This window comes from Podarcis raffonei, chromosome 2, assembly GCF_027172205.1.
Source record: "Podarcis raffonei isolate rPodRaf1 chromosome 2, rPodRaf1.pri, whole genome shotgun sequence".
Classification (NCBI taxonomy): Eukaryota; Metazoa; Chordata; class Lepidosauria; order Squamata; family Lacertidae; genus Podarcis; species Podarcis raffonei.
Window position 1 is genome coordinate 85604551 of NC_070603.1, and position 23482 is coordinate 85628032.

Below are 23482 nucleotides of genomic sequence, written 5' to 3' on the forward strand. Positions count from 1 at the left end.
TTGCTAAAATGCCAGAAAATAACAACGAGCCATACAAAAATTCCGGGGGCTCTTTCCCAGCTGCAACCCTTCTCTGCCGGTACTCTATTTCTACAACTACCGGGTGAAACCGGAGCGTCTTCGAAGGTGCACTAAACTGAATTGCCTGGGCCTAAAGGGGGGGGGGAGAAACCACGACCTCTGATTGACAGGAGATTTGCCCAATGGCAAGCGATAGCACGTTCCCGTTATCCAGTTATTTGAAAGGGGGCAAGGACAAGACGGCAGAGCGCCGGGAGTCTTGGTAACGCGCGGGTGCCGCATGTTAACTGCGTGTGCGGCCGGTAAGAAGAAGGAGGAGAAGGAGGAGGAGAAGGCGGCGGGCTGAGTTTCCCGGGGCCTCCTTTGCTTCTGGTCGCCAGCGGCGCGATGAAGATCGAGGAAGTGAAGAGCACGTCGAAGACGCAGCGCATCGCCGCGCACAGCCATGTCAAGGGCCTGGGGCTGGACGACAGCGGCGCAGCCAAGCCGGCGGCGGCCGGGCTGGTCGGGCAGGAGAACGCGCGGGAGGTGAGGGCGGCACTGGCGGGGCGCCACGGCCACGGCGGTGTCCCGTCCGGCCGCGTCGTGGCCTGTCCTATCCTCGGGCTCTTCGACTCGGAGGCGACGGGCAGGAGCCCCCTGGGCCCGTCGTCTCCCTAAGGAGGCGCTGGTGCAGCTGTGCAACCCCAGAGGGGGGAAGACGGCAGCCGAAAGAGAGCCATAAGGAGTGGGGATGCAGCTTCGCTTCTTGTTCCGTTTCAAGCCATGAAATAAGTTGTGGTTTGAGACGAGCGTGGTCAAGCAGATTGAAAGTTAGGAGTGGCCCCCACCCCCAAAAAAATCGCTTTAGGAGAGTTTATCTAAGCCACCGAGAGACCCCTGAATGTTCATGGGCTACTGTGCACATCATGCTGTGGCTGGTGCTAATAATAATAATATATTATTTATACTCCGCCCATCTGGCTGGGTTTCCCCAGCCACTCTGGGCGGTTTCCAACAGAACACTAAAATACAATAACCTATTAAACATTAAAAGCTTCCCTAAACAGGGCTGCCTTCAGATGTCTTCTAAAAGTTTGGTAGTTATTTTTCTCTTTGACATCTGGTGGGAGGGTGTTCCATAGGGTGGTGCCACTGCCAAGAAGGCCCTCTGCCTGATCCAAATTGGAGGCCAACAACATATGCAGGGTCACGTTTCACACACACACACCCCGCAAAAAAAAAAAATCAGATTAGGTTCAACCAAATGCTAAGCATCCTATATCCCTGCCTTGTGTAACTTTTTCATAAACTATAAAATAACTGGCTATTCTAGGAAGGGGATCTTCATACAGAGCTTGGAATCTCTGCTGTATGCTTAACCTAAATCTGCTTCAATTCAAGGATATTAATTTGGGGTCTTTATTAAGTGAGAAGATCAAACTGAGCAGTTGCTTGTCAGATAGACATAGCATCTGAAGTTCATGGTGTATCATTTAAGATGTAGCTTATTTGTGTTTGTTTATTCTTACACTTCTATTCCACCTTCAAGGAACTCAAGGTGGTGTACATGCTTCTCCATGTTATTATTAGGGGCAAATCTGACTGGCTGGGCTTTATGGAGCATCAAAGCCATAGCTGCATCTGCAGCCTTGCTGCACACCTTTCATCAGCTTCCTAAAATTTGGTGCTTAGCTTAGAACTGTATTGAAGACAAGGCCTTTTCAGAGTTCATATTTCTTTGGTTTGTACTGAATTCAGAGACATATATATAAAGATATAATCTGAAACAGTGAACCCCACTGAACACGGTGGCCCTTCTGAGTGGACATGCCTACATTTTAAAATTTGTGTTAGTACATTTAACGTTCCACCAGTCTGCAAACTAGCCATTTCAACATCAGGTGAGCTGTTAATAAGAAACTTTATAAAAAGAAGAGCACTCCGAAGTTCTTATTTTTCTTCTGCCAATACAAGCTTGGTGGGAGATCTTGGCCAAATCCCTCACTTTCATCATTTTAAACTGGTGATTGTGCAAGATATTGAGTGGATTTACTCAAACAAGCCAGAAGATTTTATATAGCTGTTGTATTTGTGAAATGATAGGTGTCCTATGCTATTGCAAATGCCTTCTGTTCCTAATCTCAACAAGGACTTTAAAAAGCAAAAGACAAACAAACCCCAAACCCTCCAGTATCTATAACACTAGTATTTTTATGTTTTAGGCTTGTGGTGTTATTGTAGAATTGATCAGAAGCAAGAAGATGGCTGGCAGAGCTGTGCTGTTGGCAGGACCTCCTGGAACTGGAAAGGTATGTCTTATGTCAAATACTTGTGTCAAATGCTGGCTCCCTTGGCCTGAAGCAAGATGAGCGCCGCACCCCATAGTTGCCTTAACCGTCCAGGGGTTCTTTCCCTTACCTTTTACTTCCCAGTAGCTTGTACATTTGTTCTTATGCATACGTCATTTTACGGAATTTATGTGCTGATTGTAAAAAAATAAATTTAAAAATCTTCAATTGGTTTACAGAAATACAATAATAAACAATATTATTTATAATATTTATTATTAATAATAAATAATATAATATTAACAACATCACAAAAATTAAGATATTCAAAAGAGCATTAAAATAAACAGCAGCTAGAAAGAAATAAAGCACATGTAACTTTTATATGCCTTTAAGGGCTTGCCTAACAAATGTTTCCAGCAGGTGTCAACAAGAGTACAGCAAAGAGTACAGTACACGCATACGCATCAGACCTTCTAAACTCATTTGGTCAGTGGAATGGGAGGAGAAATGAACTACTGCAGAACATTTGATCCTTGTATTGTAGGAGTATTATTGTTATTAAATTTGTATGCCGCTCTTCAACCGAAGAACACAGGGCAATTCATACCATAAAAATGAAAACAAAGAATACATTTTTTACAAAAGCAAAACAAACCAATAAACAACGCCCCCCCACACACATTTAAAAGGCCATAGAATGTTAATCCGCCAAATGCCTGGTTCAAGAGAAACATTTTTCCTGCTGTCTAAAGATGGCACCTAATGGAGATATTTAAATAAACTCGTATGCTTGTCCTAGGTGAAAAATTATGTGAATATGCAACCTTTTAACAGTAGTTAGTTATTTGATACTTACTGATACTTATTTAGGCAGCAATTCTGGACACATTTCTAAGAAGCCTTTAGGAGCCATGCTAGAACTAACAAATTACTAAAAAGCTTTAAACCAGTAGTTCTTAAACTTGTTCCACCCCCATGGAACATTTGAAAATTGCTGCAGATCTCGGCAGATTAATTCCATCCCCCTTTCCATCATCATTAAAACCAGCACCATATTATAGAAATCTAGCCCCCAAAACCAGCACCATATTATAGAAATCTAACCCCCAGACTAGAGAAGGATTTATTTAACTGGTAAATCTCTCTGGAAAAAATAGTAGACTGTTCTAGCACTACATTGTGAAAATCATGATCTTTAGGCAAGAGCCTCCTTAGCCTATTTTGATAAATATGGTCCTGTTAAAATGGCCTCCCTGCATCCTCCAATACTCCACTATTCTGGAACATTCCCTCAGCCCCCTGGAGTTGCTTTGCATGGGGCAGAAAATGAGGAAATGTCAAAAATGGTCTCCCCTCTGCTTCCTCCAGTGGGAAGATCCTTTAAGCAATATTCCACTTACAAGGACATTAGGTTGTATCCAAAGTTAATCCTACTTAGTGTAGGCCTACTGAAATTTAAGTTTAAAACCTGATAGGCTGTCTAATTTATTTAAATTCTCTGAAATTTTGAGATTTCTGTATAATTGCTCAGTCTTTTGACTTTTTATTTTCATAGACTGCTTTGGCTTTGGCTATTGCTCAGGAGTTGGGTAGTAAGGTTCCCTTTTGCCCTATGGTTGGAAGTGAAGTGTACTCTACTGAAATAAAGAAGACAGAGGTCTTGATGGAAAATTTCAGAAGAGCAATTGGTACGTAACTTGAAACAAGAAAATAAGTTATCAGTGCAAGGTTATATTTTTTTTTGTTCAGTTGAATGTATAACATATATGTTATCATTTGTTGTGATTAATAAATCATATCTTGCTTCAGTTTTTAATATTACTGCAGAATTACTGAATCTCTTGCTAGCATATTTGCATAAGCTCTGTAAATGCTTTCTTCATTAAGGCATTTTAGTTGACTCTTGCTTCAGTCACAAACAGTGCAAGAGTGATACTCTGCCTTTCTGCATTCTCATTGCATAATGCTGGACAAAATAGAAGAAGGTATTTGTAGCTAACAAGACGAGTAGCTTTTCAATTAGGTTAATTTTCTCTTTAGTACTTGTGGATTTATCAATTGAATTGTTTCAGTTTGTCAAGAGGAAGAGTTGGATTTGCAAGCAAAACATTAAGCATCTAAAATCTTCCTATTTTACTTACTGTTGACAGCTGATAGAACTATCCCTTTACAGACCTTTGGATTGCTTAAAGATACCCTAATTGTTTTTATTACTGCGTCCAACATCCATTAATTCCCCGGGGCTCTGTATCATGATTTACCACAGACTTCATCTTAGTATTGAATGGCATTAAGGTGAAGAAACATTTCCATCAGTTCTTGCAACTGAAAAAAGTGGCCCATTGATTTCTGTAAGAAAGAGACTCTCAATCATCTGTGCTCTTTAAGTTACTGTTAAATTGGCAGGGTCGGGGGGGAGAGAGCCGAGAGATGGAGAGAGCGCAGTCTGCAATATTTCCTTGATGTGATGAAGTTCCCTGTCAGATTTGGAAACTTGAACCAGCGGTTGAAACCTGTGTCATCCATGTTGTCATTCTTAGAGATAGCAATAATTTAACAGCCAGCCACATTGTTGGTGCTCCACATTCCCTGGATGTCAGCATGAAGATGCTTCTAAATAAGTATTTGGTGTTAGTGAAAGATAGAAATTCTTCTCCTCCCATCTGTTGAATTTTATCTAACCCAAGTTATTAAAACATTCCTCTGAGAAATGGTTTTCTCTCCATTAATACCTATAACAATCCAGACATATTTCAGAACTGGTAACTGCCTACTCTGCTTAATGGAAACATGCTCTAATTCTTGTCCAATCATCCAGATTTTCTTTCTCAAATTAAGAATTCTCAAAAGGATATTTCTAGGGTTGCAATAGCAGAGATTTGTAGTGTGTGTTAATTTGACATTCCAGTAGACTCTGAAATGAGTACCAAAGGGTTATGAGTATAGCCTTATTTGGTCATTTGTTACTCCCCTGTTGAGCAACACCAAAGCAAGGGAGTGGGGTTGTGACAAATAGCCCAGTCTTCAAAGCTGTGTACTCCTCCACCAACATCCATGCATATAGAATGAACGTCTGGAGGGGGTCTTGACAGTTGTAGATGGGGAAAGCTTCCCCAGAATCTGAAAGCCTGAGGGAAGTCTTCACGTGTGCAACATAGTCATGTGAGTTTACAGAAAATGTTGCTATATGAATTTGGGTAATTTCCAAAAATTTATTTGCATCAGAAAATTTATTCTCTGTAGATTGATCCAATTTAGCAAGGTTATCCTATGTATTTTAGTAAACAAAGCTGAGGACTTTGAAACTACAAACTTGCTTAATTTTATTTGCAGTTGGCATTCATTCATTGTTACTAGTGAGCTTACAAAACAGAGAATTTTCCACTAGTAAATAATAATGTTTAATGTTTACGCCTTTTCAGAGTCAGATTTTCGGTGGCAATTATAAGAACTACTTAGCAATTCTTTTCAACCAAACTGTCAGTCTTTTTAATGTCCTATTTGATAAATATGTATTACTGGTTATAACTCTAGAATCTGTAATGGGTTTTTTCTCTTCCATGACATAGTTTTCGTTTAAGTGGTAAAGTAACAAATGGCCCTTCTTCATCTTTTGTTTCAGTGCTACTAAATTTATTGGGTTTTACATAAATATTTCCTGATGGTATTGGAGATGGCAAAGATGACTTCAGGCGGCAAATATCAAGAGCAGTCCATTATAAATGGCAATTATTTTTATAGCTTATATAATCAATATTTTACAGGCTTGAGGATTAAAGAAACCAAGGAAGTTTATGAAGGTGAAGTCACAGAATTAACTCCATGTGAGACTGAGAACCCCATGGGAGGATATGGCAAAACCATTAGTCATGTGATTATCGGACTCAAAACTGCAAAAGGAACTAAACAGCTCAAGGTAGGTGGGGTCTTATCTCTCACACATTTCTCAGCATCTTAGCACTTCCTCATGTCAGTAAAAGGGGCAGGAGAACAGTTGACTAAAGGTACTTTTTAAGCAATAGAATTTATTTATTTTGCTATTTCTGTTTCACCACATGATCTGATAGGTCCTCTAGGTCATTTGCCACTTGACCACATAAATTGATAGATATTGCCCACTCCTGCTTCCAAGAATGATTTGGAGATAGGTGATGCAGTTCTGCTGAAGCTAAGTGTTATTTGCCTTCTAAGCTGTCTGGGTCAAGAACCATTTGTAAAGCACTTAGGGTACAATACTATACACCAGGAGTGACAAGCCTGTGGCCCTCCAGATGTTGTTGAACTACAACTCCTGTCTTTCCTAATCACTGGCCAGACTGACTGGGGCTGTTGAGAGTTTGGAATCTAGTAACATCGGGCAGAATGCAGGATCCTCAACACTTCTGTGCACACTTCCCTGGAAGTAAGTCCTACAAAGCTCAATGGGTCTTACTTCTGAATAGGATTGCACTGTTAGAACTAATTCAGTTGATTGATATGTTACCAGTACAGATAGGAATGTATGCTGAGTTTCAGTGAAACTGGAATTACTGTAAAACGTAACTATTTTAATAAATGCGACAGTAAAGGTAAAGGGACCCCTGACCATTAGGTCCAGTTGTGGCCGACTCTGGGGTTGCGGTGCTCATCTCGCTTTATTGGCCGAGGGAGCCGGCGTACAGCTTCCGGGTCACGTGGCCAGCATGACTAAGCCGCTTCTGGCGAACCAGAGCAGTGCATGGAACCGCCGTTTACCTTCTCACCGGAGCGGCACCTATTTATCTACTTGCACTTTGACATGCTTTCAAACTGCTAGGTTGGCAGGAGCAGGGACCGAGGAACTGGAGCTCACCCCGTCACGGGGATTCGAACCGCCGACCTTCTGATCGGCAAGTCCTAGGCTCTGTGGTTTAACCCACAGTGCCACCCGTGTCCCTAATGCAACAGTACCAAATTACAAATTGTTGTCATTGAAAAGCAATAACTGGAAGTCTGTCTCACACATTGCGTTGAGTCCAGAATTAAGTATGTTTACCAGGGCTGGTTCAAGCTGGCTTTCATACCTGTCCTCCTCACAGCCCCCTGTACTGTCAGAAACTCTGCTGAATGGGGTGGGCTGCAGACTAAGACAAGTTATGCTAGCCAGAACTCTGCTCATAAAAGCTGCCCAGAAAAATAAATATGAAGAAATAAAAGCTAACACACTTTCTTTCTTTCTTTCACACCTCTTTCTTTGTAGTTGCATCTTAATATGGTTGGTCTCTATTTATTGTCTCTGTAGTTGGACCCCAGCATCTTTGAAAGTCTGCAGAAGGAAAGAGTAGAAGCTGGTGATGTGATTTACATTGAAGCAAACAGTGGCGCTGTCAAGGTAAAGCAAAGACAACAGTTGAACCTCTGACATAGTATTGGTTCAGGATTTTCCAGCTTTTTGTCAAAAGTCTGTGTCCCAAAAACCTTATCAGTTCCTTCTAGGATAGCTGTGGTTTTGCTCAGGAAAGGAGAGAGGTGTTTTTTGTTTTGGAGGGGTCATTCATGAACTAAATGCCACCTCTAAAGGGGAATCATTTGATTCACAAGTAAGGTCATCTGGTTTGAGAGCTCTGGTTACAGTTGCCCAAAGTGGCTGGCACAACCCAGTCAGATGGGTAGGGTATAAGTAATAAATTATTACTATGATTATTAAATGTTTTCTCATTCATTTTAATATTTAACTTCATGCTTGTGTGTGTTCGTGTTCATACATGATATATAAGTGAAGAGAGAAGACCTGAAATAACTAGTCGTACTAAAAAGAAATGCATAGATCCTTTAATCTTTTATCTTCCTGGTGTTCTTGCCATAAGATATATGCATCTAGAAGGGAATACTGCATTAGTTAGCATGTTCTTCGTATCTGATTTAAAATGTAGTTTAGGGAGATACTTGGTGTTTAATGGATGAGCATAATATTTTGTATCATACAATAAATCATCTATGTCCCAAGAAGTCTAGGACAGTTTCTCCAATCTCCAGCTAATCTGCTGGATTTGTCCTTTAGCAAGAGTTTCGCTCTTTCAGAAGAATGGAGAAAATACCAGGTGCTTTCAGTACGATTTCATAGGTTGATCAGTCGTTCCTTTTCCAAGGACAAGCATGGCATTTTCAAAACTGTCAGACGAAGCCTGTTGGTGTTGTCACTGTAAAACAAGACCTTTGTTTATCAGCTGTATGTCATTCTCAATATTGGCAATAACATTAATTATAAATATAGTGTATGTGATTTCCAAATTCCTCTTCACAGAGGCAAGGCAGGTGTGACACCTATGCAACAGAGTTTGACCTTGAGGCTGAAGAGTATGTTCCTTTGCCGAAAGGTGATGTGCACAAGAAGAAAGAGATTATCCAGGATGTAACTCTTCATGACTTGGATGTGGCCAATGCTAGACCTCAGGTATTCAACTATACTGACAGAAGCATCCAGACTTTCAGATTTGTGAAGAAAAGGAAGTCTTGCTTTTGCAAGATAGGCAGCAATCCTGCAAAGGCTCCCACTAAGGAAGGAAGGGAAGAGATAGTGGATTCCCCTCTGCAACCCTCTGTACCATCCCCCACGCTGTTACAGAGGCTCTCCCACAATCCTCTGGAGCAGATTTTCAGGGGGCGTATGGGATTGCAGGGGAAAGGAATTCTATCAGCAAGAATTGAGTGGAATTTTCCTCGGACAAAATCTGGACCAATCCACTAAAAATCTAACAGTAGATATTTGCCTCCCTTTTGAGTGTGCCAGCACCTAGGGTCAAGGAGTACTGTCACAGTTCTATCCATTATTTTTCCTTGTTGCTGCAGTATGGAGTAAGCCAGGCTTTCCTGAAACACACAAACTCATTTAAAACAGGGATCAGGATCTACCAGTAGAACTGTGGATGATTTGCAGCCATCTCCAAGAGTTTTTGACTACCAATATTTGCAAGTTTTAAAAACCACCAACCTTGTTTTGGGGGAATTAGTGAGGGTGGTTATTGCATGTAGATCAATGAAGAAAATGGAAAACATTTTTGGTGCTAATAATATTCACTGCCTTTTACCAGTAATTTCTACTGCATCCTAAACTGTATACATATTTTAGTACAGTGAGGCTTTTTGAACCTACAGGCAAAGATATGATAGTTTGACTAAAATGTAAACATATTCCATGAGATAGGGGGTCAATGAGAGGTCTTGATTTTTCTGTTCTTTTACTGGTTCTAATAACAAGAAGCCAGAAAAGTTTTTTGTCTTCTTTTAAACTCAAATTACATGGTTTTGAAAAGTGAATACTTGAAAAGCCGTTAAGGCACACATATAGCAGGAAAGTCAATATTGCAACTCTGCCAGGGATCAATGACTCAAGCTGATACCTGTCATGCAGAGACGTGGAATATAGAGAACTCCTAAAACCTTTGGGAAAAGCATTTTCTGTGTGTGGTATTTGACACATTGTTAAAACTAATCTGCTTTACACTCAGGGTGTCTAGATACATTTTGGAAATATCTAATGGATCTATCCAGTTTTTGTTAAATGCCCATGGACAGATTAAGTTGCTTTTATGAGAATTTGTACTGTCAGCTCCTCTCAGTATACAGTGGTACCTTGGGTTAAGAACTTAATTTGTTCTGGAGGTCCATTCTTAACCTGAAACTGTTCTTAACCTGAGGTACCACTTTAGCTAATGGGGCCTCCTGCTGCCGCGCGATTTCTGTTCTCATCCTGAAGCAAAGTTCTTAACGCAAGGTACTATTTCTGGGTTAGCGGAGTCTGTAACCCGAGGTACCACTGTATAGCCCTTTCAATTTGTCTCTTAGCTTAGAGAAGTTCTGTATGAATGCTCCAGTATGTTAGGTAAGTTCTTAAAGTCCCCACTATGTTACAGTGAAGGCTTTTTGTGTTTGCAGCTGCAAACAGATTAATCTCTCTCTCCAATTGCAGCGTCAGTTCTGAGGGTTAAACAAGGCTATGTTCATGCAAGCTTGATTATTGCAGTCTTCAGTTGGAGAACGTCATCCATGCTCACAATAACATATTGTCAGCATATCCACACAAACATATTCATCTTTATTTTTAAATAAGTGCCCTCGTCAAAATAAAATTAGGCTCCTGGGTGTTGTGGAGAAATGCCAATTGTATGAACTGATATCTCCACATTGAGTATATAATATATACATGGTCCTGAGGAAGGGCTGCTATGCTAGCCAAATAACGGTGATTACATGCTGTAGTGTTAATTCATATAGCTGGTACATAGCATGAAATTACTCCAAAGGATTTGTTTTCCCGGGTGTGATTATTTCTGGCTGGCTGAAATACCTCCTAACTCTTAATGTTAACAATACTTATTTCTAAGACTTTTTAAAACATTTTTTAAAATAATTTTAAAGACCATCAACTTCCCAATCTGAAATATTACAGAATATACTGTATAAAACTAAAACAAGCATTTTCTTGTTTAACAATGTATGTAAGATTTTTTAAATTATATAGCGAAGGAAAACAAAATTCCAAGTTCTCAGCTAACAGAGGATTATAAAAACATGTTTGTAACTGATATAATTTCCATACATGCATTTTCCTTGAGTAATTTTATTGTTCTGAAACATTGCGAAATTTACTGAGACCTGAATAAAATGGCATCATCATGTTCCAAAGTGCACATAAAGAATGAGGCTTAACATATATATATATATACTAATGCACTATGCTTAGAATGCAAAAGTGGTGAATTTATAAAGTAGTTGTCTGATATTAGAAACTTCAATGTTGTTTTAAAAAACTGAAATAAGAATTATGGGCCATATTCAACTTAATAGTGCAAAATTAGCACTAGAGCAACAGGATTCCCTGCTGCGTCCCTCCATAGGTCCTCTGTGCCATCTGCAGATCTGCCCATAACAGATTTAGGGGGCACACAGGTTATGTCAGGGGAGGAGATCTGCTTAATGCTACCTTGAATTCAACCCTTTATTTTTAGTTTGACCAAATTAAATTTTCATAGCTTTTTCTGTACAGTAACAAAAAAAGATACAACCTTAATTTTCAAATTTGTTTTCTCTAGGGTGGGCAGGATATCCTCTCCATGATGGGACAGTTGATGAAGCCTAAGAAAACTGAAATCACAGGTACAATAGTTGTCTCACTTTCAGCCTGACCCCTATGCTTATACGGAAGTGAGTCCCACTGAACATGGTGAGACGTGGGTGTATAGCATTCCATCCTTAAGCTTTCAACAAGGCAGAAGGAAGGATAGTCGGAATGTACAGGAAGCACGATGTGCATTACACAGTGCTGCTAAAGTTGAATGGGTTTCAGCATAGTTCAATGACTACTCATGTGTAACACTACTCATGTGTAACACTACATAGGGCGTCTTGTTGGTACTTGTGAGTATTGATCAGAATCTGGTGGTGTTGCTTGCTTTCCTCAAATGGGGCACCAGCAGAACAGGCATCAGTGCATCAGCTGTTACTCCACTCTTACACTCTTTAAACAAGCTTTATTCAAAGTATGTTTTACATTTATTGACCTACAGTTTTGTATACATAGTTGAGCACTATAGCATGTGTCCTACATTCAGCATCCAGCATTTTGAAAACATTATCAAATCCTGAAAATATCAGTCATTAGTCATTTATTCAGAAGTTATGCAGCCTTTTTTAAAGTTATCCACAAACTCCAAGGATGAGAATTCACCTTACTGAATGTGAATAGTATGCATGGAAGGACAGCACAAAAAATTAGAATCCTGGAGTTTTGGCAGATAACAAATAATGGGCGTGCAAAAGATCTGAGATTGAATCCCCAGCATCTCCAGCTGGGACTGGAAAGACCCCTATCTGAAGCCATGGAGAGTCATTGCAAGACAGTGTATTGTTTACATTGTAGACTGAGCTAGATGAACAAAGTTGTCTGACTCGCTAAATTTAGAATAAGGGCTTGTACTGTATTTACCAATTTTTATTTATTTGTTTTAAAAAAAAACTGGTGCAATCTTGGGACAAAACAGCAATATTTACAAATATTGAATGTGAAAAAGCCATTAGTCAAAAAGCCATTTTGGTTTCCATCCAAAAATAAGCAGTTGAGTAATGATTGACTTGAATCCATAATTATGCAAAACCATTGTCTCAGCCTCGTCCATTTTAAAGGAGTTTAATTTAATTTAAATTTCCTTATGCATAAGATTTTTGTGTGTGAATCAGTTCAGAAAAGGATACTAATAAGTTGGTGCAAAAGGGGCCGCTCTTTTTTTGTAAGTTGTCTTGGAGCTTTCATTATAAATAAATCAGGTTGTTAACCTTTATCTTTCCCTTAGACAAGCTTCGAGGAGAGATCAACAAGGTGGTGAATAAATACATTGATCAAGGCATTGCTGAGTTAGTCCCCGGAGTTCTCTTTGTGGACGAGGTTCACATGCTGGATATTGAGTGCTTCACATATTTGCACCGAGCGCTGGAATCTTCCATTGCTCCGATTGTCATCTTTGCTTCCAACCGGGGGAACTGTGTAATCAGGTACAGTGCTTAAAGCTTAGTCCTGCATGGTTCTCGTCTTCCCATAAGCCTCAGTGTTAGCTGCTTCAGCACAAAGAGCTATGATCTTTGGGAGCTTTTTATCTGTGGTGCTGATACACCTGTGATAATCATCTTGATGGGTCACAACCATATCTGTTGCTGCAGGGCTGCTTAAGGGCTTCACTGCAGGAAAAACCTCCACACTCTGATGACCAAGAATTAGTAAGTTTCTTTAGAGTCAGGTTTTTCAGGATCTTAAATTTTTTTTCTCGCCCTGTGCGCATCCCTAGATCTGTTCCTTTACTTTGCTTGTCTTCCCCATAATGTTTCAAATGCCACTTGTTCATATCTTTTTTTTTCTTAGCACTGTAGCTATCCGCCTATACTGCTTCATCTGTTGGCAGTCTTTGCACATGCTCATCTTTCATCCCATACAGTCAGGTTTCTTTTTATAATGGCACCATCACCCTCAGAGGTGATCTGTCTTCTTTTAATAATTTGGACTAGGTTTTGTATCTCCAAACGGCTTTGAGCTGCGCTGCTTTGCTGTGAACAAGTTTACATATTGCACTTGGATAAAAAGAATTATGCAACGTCATTTCCTTAATAAAAAGAAATAAATGTCTTGTTTAAATATTCCCTTTCTTTTTCTTTTTGTAGCATGTTCATTAGATTTCGGGTGGGCAATGGCTTTTGTTTATTGATTTTCGCTCCAGCACTTAAAAAAGCATTTGGTGCTTTAGAAATAATAGCAACGCCACTACCTGCTTTCCCTTTTTATAGTTTAGCTGGATCCCATCTTGTATACTGTTAACAGCTGAATGCTAGACTGGTGGCTTTCAGGTATTACTGCTATTTCTGCCTTTACTTAAATAGACTACTTGTACTCATCAAAGATTCATCCCTATTCATTACTGTTGTCTACTTGTGTCACTTCGTAGTCTGCTTACAGCATTTTTTCCTGAAACTTGGTTTATTTCACTTATTAAATACATATCTCAACGTTTCTCAGGCAGCTAACAAAATCCACATTGTGTAAAACAGTGACAATGGAATAAATTGTGCTTGTCTTGATATAAATTGAAAAAATAATTAAAATGACGATTTCTCTGGCATTGAAGGTTGCTACCTTCTCTTTCCTCTACTGCTAGCAATTTGCCACAGAAAACATGTGAAATGGTGGGACTTGCCCTTTCTGACACTTGATTGGGATGGGAAATGCATCTCTCACACTTGCATATACATATGGGACAGAAAATACCTCTGAGAGACAAATGTTTAGAATAGCTATTTCAAAGCAGCATTAGTCCACTATTGCATGATTCACACACACCTATATTTGCTGAAGAGGGAGGACCCTGCCAGTGTATAAGGGACTTCTAAGAATTAAGTACGGGCTTTTTCTTGAATGTCCACATTCTTTGCTGCCCACCAACATTTTATACAAGCTTGGGCACCTGCTCTGCAACCTGTGTGCAGAAGACATTGGCTTAGATCCAAAAGTGTCTTGTGCAAGTGGAAAGATTCTTCCACAAGGCAAATTCTACCAATTTACTTGTCCCACTGTAGTGCGCCCCCCCCCCGCAGTTTCCCACCCCATTCCCTTAATTGAGCAACTATTGGGGGCAAGGGGAGGGTGCAGGAAAGCAAGTGAATTTATGAATATGTACTAATTTTTTTCCTGTTTTAAACCGCTTAGCTAACCACTTTTAAGACGCTTGGGGAAGGGATTTAATAGCCACAAATCAGAATATTAGGCAGTACATTTTGACAAAAGGGTTGAGGATGGTAGAGAAAAGAACATGCCCAGATCCATTCTCTTATCTTAGTGGAGAAGAGACCCAGTCCACTTTTTTTCTCTTGCCTTACTTGCACTTTATGCTCTGCATGCTATAGATTTTTAATAAACTTAAATTACTGTGAAGTAGTGTTGTCTCCGGATACTTGGAATTAAGGCCTACCACCCCATAAACACCTCCAGTCATCTTGTCAATATGTTTCTCCTTAGGCCAGGTAACAGTAGAAGAGTTTTTAAAAGTGAACCTCTCAAAGTTAAAGAACAGTCTGCTTCTGGTAATTGTTGGGTAATTTCTCCTCACCAGCTCACAGTGTTGTCAGTAGGCTCTTAGCCTGTCTTCCTCCTTACAATTTATATCACACCCAATCTTTCCTCGGCTTTTGCAAAAGATGTTTTGGCCCCGTGCAGTGAAAGCACCTTCTTGTAGACAGAAGTTTCCTATGAACCAGGACTAAAATGGTATCAGTGGTCTTTCATGTCGTGTTGAAAGAATTTTCAGTTTATGATTCTATTATTAGAAATGGAAGCCGCTATTATGGGGGGGGGGGTAGATTAACATTCTACCCCCATGCTCTGCTCCTCCCTCCCCCCTGCTCCTCATATACCACAACTGAGTAGGATCATGATTTTCTAGTAATCGCCTGAATAAGAAATATTTTTAGATGAAACTGGAGTGCCCTCTAATGGAGAACAGAAGATATTGTTATTATTATTATTTGTTATATATTGAATTTATATACCGCCCTATACCTGGAGGTCTTAGGGCGGTTCACAGAACAAAATCAAAATATAAAACCACAAAATATATAATAAAAATAAAAACTGCAACCCAATAACCCCCCCCCAAAAAAACCACATTTTAGAAGGGCAAAGTCATTTTCTTGTTTTACATAGATACAATATATTGGTGGGAGTGGAAGGCAGGAGTGTTCCATCAGTCAAATACTTCACAGTATTTGCACTAAGATTGCAAATTAAGGTACCTTGTGATGACAAAGAGTTTCACCAACCTTATTCTTGAATCCAGATTTTCTGTTGCCTAGCTCATTTACATAGAATATAAGCTACTCTTCAGGAGAGGTATGTCAAAGTCTGCCTCTTAGGACAGTGCGACGTAAGCCATCGCCAACCAATATAATTTCTTAGTGTGATGCTTTGAATGTTAGAAGAAAAGCTTCTCACCAGCAAGCCTATTAAGGTGATAAATAAATATAAACCTGAACTTTTCTTTATATCCTTGCAGAGGTACAGAAGATATAATCTCTCCTCATGGGATACCTCTGGATCTTCTGGATAGGGTGATGATAATTAGAACCATGTTATACACGCCACAAGAAATGAAGCAGGTAACTCTCTTACTTACGTAATATCTTGGGGGGCAGGCAGCAAAGGTCCCTCTCTAGAACCTCAGCCAGTGGTGCGGGGTGTGAAACAGTACTGGCTTCTTACCTATAATATGACTGGTTTGCAGGATTTGTTTTTTAGAAAGTTTTTGGGTCCTATAATTTTTTTAAAACAATATTTATATGCTGGCTGATAACAAAGTTCTCTGAGTGGCTTACAATAATGTGAAAAATATTTAATACAGTAATATACGTGGCCCTTTCCAGAAGGAAAGTTTCATCCAAGTAGGAATTCATCCTGCAAATTTCTTGCTTTGAAACTATGAAGGCTATGGTTTCCTCTTTAAGATGTTTATTATATTTTTATTATTATTTAATTTTATTTTTAAATGTCTGCTGCGTTCTTTGCTATTCGGACATCACCAGAAATGGTTTGCAACAAAAGTAAAAACCTGCAACTTCTGATAAAATCAGAACAGCTCTCCAATAATGGGTAAATAAACAGCCCACAAAAAGATCTGTTTAAAAACAACCCATAAGTATGAAGACTGTTCCACTCTCCATATTTATCTCCATGTGAACTGATTTTTTAATTCATCATAATAGAAATGTGATGGGAACAGATCTTCATTACACTTCGCTTGAAAGGGCGGTCCCGCTTACATTTTTTGTGTTTCTTAATTCCAGATCTTATTTTTTTTCAATATTTGCTCAGTTTGAAATGAAACCACTCCATGTTAGAATTTGAAGTATGTGCATTTGTAAACTCCTGGGGTTCGTATTCCGTCAGTGATTTGCTTACTGTATTCTTGGATCCATTTTATAGTTGATCTAGACGAGATTTTTTCAATGATTGGCTAGAGCAACAGTCCAGTAAGCAGCAGGACTCATCTTGGTGCAAGGAGCATTGATTATAATCCTTGGGTGCCATTATGAGGCATCTTGTCAAAGATCCCCCCTCATTAGTGTCTCAGTGCTGTGGGCTGACACCATACAGGAGCCATTACGGTTTATCATGTCAATTCTTTGTATTATTTAGGAGATAGTGTCAATGGCGGAAAGCATTGTCACCAGATAATAGTCTCTGCTGCTGGATAAGTGCCAAGGTGAAGCAGAGGCATTTATTGAATATAAACGTACCAGCAAAGGCTCATTTCCTTTGGCATGAGGAAGCTTTTGTGTGGTGCCTTCTTTCAAAATATGCCGTGGTATTGATACTTGGGATGTTTTTGTGTACCTGGCAGGATAGCTGTAGCACCTTGATATAGATTACAGCAAAGGTGGCTAGAGGATACAGCTGTACAATGAGGTTTTCATTTCAATATTAGCATAATACTATGTATTATAATATTAACGTTGGACAAAGTAATTGAGAGTGGCCAGCTGCAGCTGTGCCTGGGTGAAAGGGATTATCTAGACCAATTTCTGCCTGGCTTCAGACCTGGGTATGGCACTGAAACAGCCTTGGTCCATCCTAGTTATTGACCTTTATCATAGAGTGCTACCACCCTGTTGATTCTGCTCAATCAACCCCTTGGTAGTGTTTGATACTGAACATTAGGAATAACTTTCTGAAAGTAAGAGCTGTTCAACAATGGAACAGACTTCCACAAGAGATGGTGGACTCTCCTTCGTTGGAGGTTTTTAAGCAGAGGTTGGTTGGCTGTCTTTTGGGGTTTCTTTAGTTGTGGTTCCTGTTTTGCAGGGGGTTGGACTAGATGACCCTTGGTTCCTTATCCACTTTTGATTAATTATATGCTGCAGTTTGCCCCTCTTTTGCATCTCATTTGGACAGGGTTTAGATTTGCTTAGTGATGTGTTTTAACAGAAGAGTTAAACATTTCCCTTCTGCAATTGTGTAAAGATTTCTGGGCCCAATTCAAAGTGCTGGTTTTGACCTATAATGCCTTAAATGGCTCAGGACCGCAATACCTCAAGGACCGCCTCTTTCCATATGAACCATCCTGGACCCTGAGATCATCTTCTGAGGCCCTTCTTCATGTGCCTCCTCCTTGAGAGGTCTGGAGGATGGCAACATGAGAATGGGCCTTCTCTGTAGTGGCTTCCTGTCTGTGGAATGCTCTCCCCAGGGAAGTTCACCTGGCGCTTTCTTTATACACCTTTAGGCAGCAGGCAAAAACGTTCCTTTTTAACCAGGCATTTGGTTGATTTGATTGACATCCTAGGACCTTCTAAAATGTGGGTTTTATGGGGGGCTTTTTATTGGGGTTTTGTTTTTGTTTTTGATTATCTATTTTGTTGTTTTTTATATTTTGATTTTATTCTGTGAACCGCCCTGAGACCTCTGGGTATAGGGCGGTATATAAATTCAATAAATAAAATAAAATAAACATGGTCCGCAGCGGATGAGGAAAGGCAGGGCACAGAATAGGATTCTTTCTTTCTCCCTGGAGCCTCCCCTCTTCCTCAGGTGCTTCCTCACCTGACCCTGCTAAAGAGTTCTGCTCCTCCACAGTGTTAAATGACCCTATGGAGAGGGGGAAACGGGGCTTGGGGTTTTCCAAGAGCAGTTACACCCCTTCTCCCTGCACACAGCCTGCAAGTGGGGCTTTCCACCCTTATAGTTCACAGCAGCAGTGGGTAACCTGTGTGCCTTCAGATGTTATTATACTCTCAACTCCCATCAGCCCTGACCTTTGGCTGGGGATGATGGGAGCTGGAGTCTAACCTCGTTTGGAGAACCAAAGGTTGCCCACCCCTGGTTTCAAGGATCCTTTGGCATGCCTCTCTGTGACCAGCTCTTTGCAGCTGAGATGGGGAATGATCAGTTCCAAGTACCATTTGTATGCATTCCTCTAGGTGCTTACCGGTTGAAAAATGCCTCCTTGTCCCTGTCCCCACCAAAGTAAGATTTGCATGCATACCACCAGAAGACTGTGTGCATAGTGTAGGGACCACCTGCATTCCAGACCTTTCTCCTATTTTGACATAGATGTACCTGCACAAAGAACACTACCTTGCAAGTAGGGAATGTGATATGGTGTGACTCAATAATCCAAATAGGTATTTGATTCTTGCATGTAGCCTTAGAGTGCTTTACATATTCTGGGTTGACTATGGCACCCCATAAACTGGCTACAGAGATGATTTACTGGATTGTGTATTCTTTATCTGTATTTCCAAAGAAGAAAGTATTACACAGGCCTTTAAAAATTATATTCAGGTTTAGTCTTTATCTCAGTTGCAGTGGTTTAAGGGTCGGGAGCCAAAGAGAGATTTTAGTTCAGGTTCATTCAAGGGCCTGTGCACATTCAGAGGACTTCTGATTTATCCTGACCCAGTACCTAATCATCAGCCATTTTTACGACTTGACATGATATATTGTGGGTTGCTGATCAAGGAACAAAACTCCAAAGCCAACTTGGGCACACAGTTCTTCGGATCACAGCCAAGTTGAATATCAGCTAGAAACTCCATGTTGGTGGGGGGATTTGTCTGATGTACTTATATTCAAATTTGATGACTGAGACCATTTATAGGAGCACTGTTTTTCTTTTCTTTTTTTCTTTATTGATTTATTGATATCTCAATACATATACAAAATGTTTACATAATATTACATATACATTATACTTGTAAATTCACATTTTTCTGTAGGAGCGCTGTTAATCGTCTCCTTGTGTTTCAGAAGCCTGACTAGCTTCAGCTGGAAGTCAGGCATTTAGTGTTGCCAGTCTTCCTGTGGAATACATTTCTAGCAGGTGGAAGACTTTTATTTATGTCACCAGGCCTGTTCAGTATGATTTAAAGTATTTAAGATGAACGAGTCATTTTATGATTATTCCGTATTGTTTTTATGGGTGGGGGGTTTTTTGGGGGGTTTTTTTTTGGTAAATTTTGTTGAACACCATCTGGTAGTTTTGTATGAGGTGCAGTCTAAATATTTTAATAAACAAAATGAAGCATTAGCCTTAATATTTTGGTCAACTTCAAGAGCAACTTCAAATTCTAATGTTCCTTAAACTAGCTGCCTAGTACGTGAAGCCCCAATTCTGTGCTCATCCCCCTTCCCCCTCTTCCGCACACTGATTCCCTTGGTGCATTTTTATGGCTTTAATTTAAACGAGTGCTTCTTGATATCTTGTTTACAAAGCTGCCAAAGTGAAAAATACCTGTATTATATGAGACTCGCAGTTCCAGAGTTATCTCAACACTACAACACAACATCATTATCCAGTCTGCCCCTTATCACTCAGCTGGTAATACGGACTGCAGGGAGCCTGGTGCCACTTTTGTTACAGCTCTATGTGCTCAGGCTTATTGGTGATATCTTCTTCTTCAACTTTACAAAGATCTTCAAACTGGTACAAGCTGGAGACTGTTCTTGATAGATTAGATTTATCTGAGAGGTTTTGTGGGAGTAGGTGAACCTTGCAGAGAAACTTACTTATTTATTTATTTTACCATCTTATTTGTCAAGGGGCTAAAATGTCTGGCATGCATTTGAGCAACTAAAGGACAGTTGAGACTTTCCAAGCAAATTGTTCTGAAGATTTATTCCAGGTGGGGTACTGATGATCTGTGATTCTATAGGTCACTATATGTATATTCCATATCATTCTCATAGTTTAGGAGTTACAAAGGTTCTTGAGGAATGCCCCAAAATATTATTCCATTTGCAACCCGAAAGGATCCCTGACTGTGTCGCAGTTCTAAATTGGATGCAGTGAAAGCCGATGTTAAAATAAACCAGCCCGTGTTTAAACTATGTTTTAATACTGTATATGGTTTGCATGTGATGCTAAGGTGTGTACACAGTTTTAAGAAATGCATTTTTTAAAGTCCAAACTGTGTTATATATATATTTCTGATTTAGATCATAAAGCTTCGTGCCCAGACAGAGAGTATTAATATTAGTGAGGAGGCATTGAATCATCTTGGAGAAATAGGCACCAAAACAACATTAAGGTAAGCATGTTGACTATAAATGTCAGATAATGACTGGTTTTGGAAATGGTATGAAGATGGGCAGAAACAGGTAGCTAGGGGGTAACCAGCAGGCTATTGTGGATTTCTGGTGAAATACTAATTTGCTTGAATGACGAAGCTCAGAGTTCCATCAGTATTGCATAATCCACTTTTATTCATGACATTCAATTTCATTCAAAGGTGGTTCCTCTTTATTATTAACCTAAGAAATACTTGCATATACATAACTTACAGACAAGCTAAATTATAGTAGTGAAAATCCTTTGCAGAAATTAATAGTTGTATGATAATGATTGGTCATTTTAATGGACTGCATATTACTATTAAACTGTTTGACTGCTCCTTGCCATTTTTGCAGGTTGATACATTCAGTAATTTTGGACGTGGGAGCCCAATGTCTTTTGCAGCCACCCATTGATGGCTGGCAAAATTGATTCTACCCACTTTCAAGGCTAGCGACATTTTTGCAAGAGTTAGTAAGTTCCAGACCACATGAAAATAGCCATTGCAATAGAGTTCTGTAACAATCCTAGCAGGATATATAATAGAATAGATTCATGTGCAAAGTGTGGCCGGCAGATTCTTTTTACAACTTCCTTGCAAGGCAATGAGGAGTCCTGAAAATAGATTCTAGTACTATTGCGAATGTCACTGGGGGGGACCAGCGTCTAAAGAACTGCACTCATTTCCATGCAACTCGAGGAATTATGAAGTTGTGTTTCTCAAACCACAGCCTCATTTCCACATCACAAATAGCTTTTGAAATTCTTCATGTTTTTTCATCTGGTATGGGAGGTGGCATCACTGCTCAAAGTGGGAAGAGTCAAGTTGGTGGGTGTGCTTTAAGTGCCTCTTCGGCTCTTGGCTTAAATGTTTAATTTCCCCAGCTATAAGGTGCATTGGACATTTCTGGAAGCTAGGTTCATTTATTCACCCTGTGGAATATTTCTGTAAGTGTCTCTTCTGAGGAGTTTTCTCTGTTCTACTTTGTAGCTGGCATGTTAATTTGACACATGCTCTTATTATTTGGCCATAGGTATGCTGTGCAGTTACTCACACCAGCCAATCTGCTAGCCAAGATAAATGGGAAAGACAGCATAGAAAAGGAACAAGTTGAAGAAATAAATGAACTCTTCTATGATGCCAAATCCTCGGCAAAAATACTGGCGGATCAACAGGAGAAATACATGAAGTGAAGAAGTTTGTTAGCCTTTCTAGTCCTCAGAGCCTCTTTTAACATTCTCCAAATTTTAACTTTCACTGGAACTGAAAAGTTCTTAAATATCACAATACTGTTTTGTAGCAAGAAGAAGCATTTCCTTTGTTCTTAGTTCACCAAGTTGGAATGAAATCATTTCGATGTCTGTGGTATCTTCTTGTTTCATATATTGAGTGCCTATATGAAATGGATGCAGGCTGGCATACCCTTATATTCCTCTTCTAGATTTGATTGCTAAGTTGCTTAGAAAAGACAATTTATTTTCATTGTTGGTTTTGTTTAAAAATAAATGTGAACTTGTTTTTAAAATGTTTAATTTTGACGGACTAATGGTGTTTTGGAGTGTCCCTCAAACCTTGTCAACAAAGGATGGATAACCCAGTAAAAGTGATGCTGTTGCCTACATTTTCATTCTTCGGAATGAAAACTTGAAGGTGCATTCACTTGGATTCTAGGCTTTTGCTTGCTTTTGGAGAGGTGGGCCAAATTCTCCAAGTTAAATTGCTGAATAACCAAACTTGGATGTAGCACAGTTTGTCACTCTCCCAGGTGGCAAACTGTACATGTACCTGCCCGTGTAAGAGGAAATACCCCTGCATGTTTAGTCTTAAATATCTGTGCTGTATTAATTACAGGAATATGGCAGACGCATGGGTGGCTGTTTCCAGGACAGACAGTTCAAGTACAGTAGCACCAGGGGAGAGGAAGCATGGAAGAGCAGGGCAAGTGGAGGTGTGATGGGGTAGATTGCCTCCTGGACAGCTATTTAAAAGACTGATCTTGTCTAGAAAGAGTAAACACTCTGGTGTCCAGTCTTGCAACAAGCACTGAGTATACCTGTCTGGAATTGGTGGGGAGCAAATGGGCCTTTAATTCTAACCCCTGCTCCTTCTCAGTATGACTTGAGTAGAGACCAGCAGTATCACAGAATGATGCTTACAGAGTGCAGATAGCTTGAGGGGCCTTGCACTAGTGGGCCATGTTTAGCCGCTGCAACCCAAAATTCCTTTAGAGATCTAATACCACTCCATGAAGTTTATACAATGTGTTTCATAGTACCAACTTTTCACTCAAATTGTTGTTTTCTAACATGATTGCAAGCAACAGTTTGCAAAACACATTTACGCCCAAGCCCATGTTGGATTATAGCCAGTAACTTCAAAAACCTTGGCACTGATGGAAACGGAAGAATTCTTACACACTCTACACTTTTTTCTCCATAGTTGTTGCTTTGTGTGTCTTTCACTAGGCTAACCTTCACAACAATAATGATTGGTATGATGTATGCAAACCCAAATTAAAACTGAACTTCCAGTTTACTATTTTGAATGTAACAAAATTGCGAAGTTTATGACACACACAGTTCATTCTA

The 23482-nt window shown here is 39.8% G+C and overlaps 1 protein-coding gene across 1 annotated transcript; it reads left to right on the forward strand.

The window, feature by feature from the left end:
- The first annotated feature begins 242 nt into the window (after positions 1-242).
- Positions 243-22426, forward strand: RUVBL1 (RuvB like AAA ATPase 1). The gene is made up of 11 exons (XM_053377978.1): positions 243-549; positions 2226-2312; positions 3850-3982; positions 6059-6210; positions 7555-7644; positions 8557-8706; positions 11345-11408; positions 12602-12800; positions 15842-15944; positions 20779-20870; positions 21928-22426. The coding sequence occupies exons 1-11, from the start codon at positions 409-411 to the stop codon at positions 22085-22087; spliced, it is 1371 nt and encodes a 456-aa protein (XP_053233953.1). The 5' UTR covers positions 243-408; the 3' UTR covers positions 22088-22426.
- The last annotated feature ends 1056 nt before the right edge of the window (positions 22427-23482 follow it).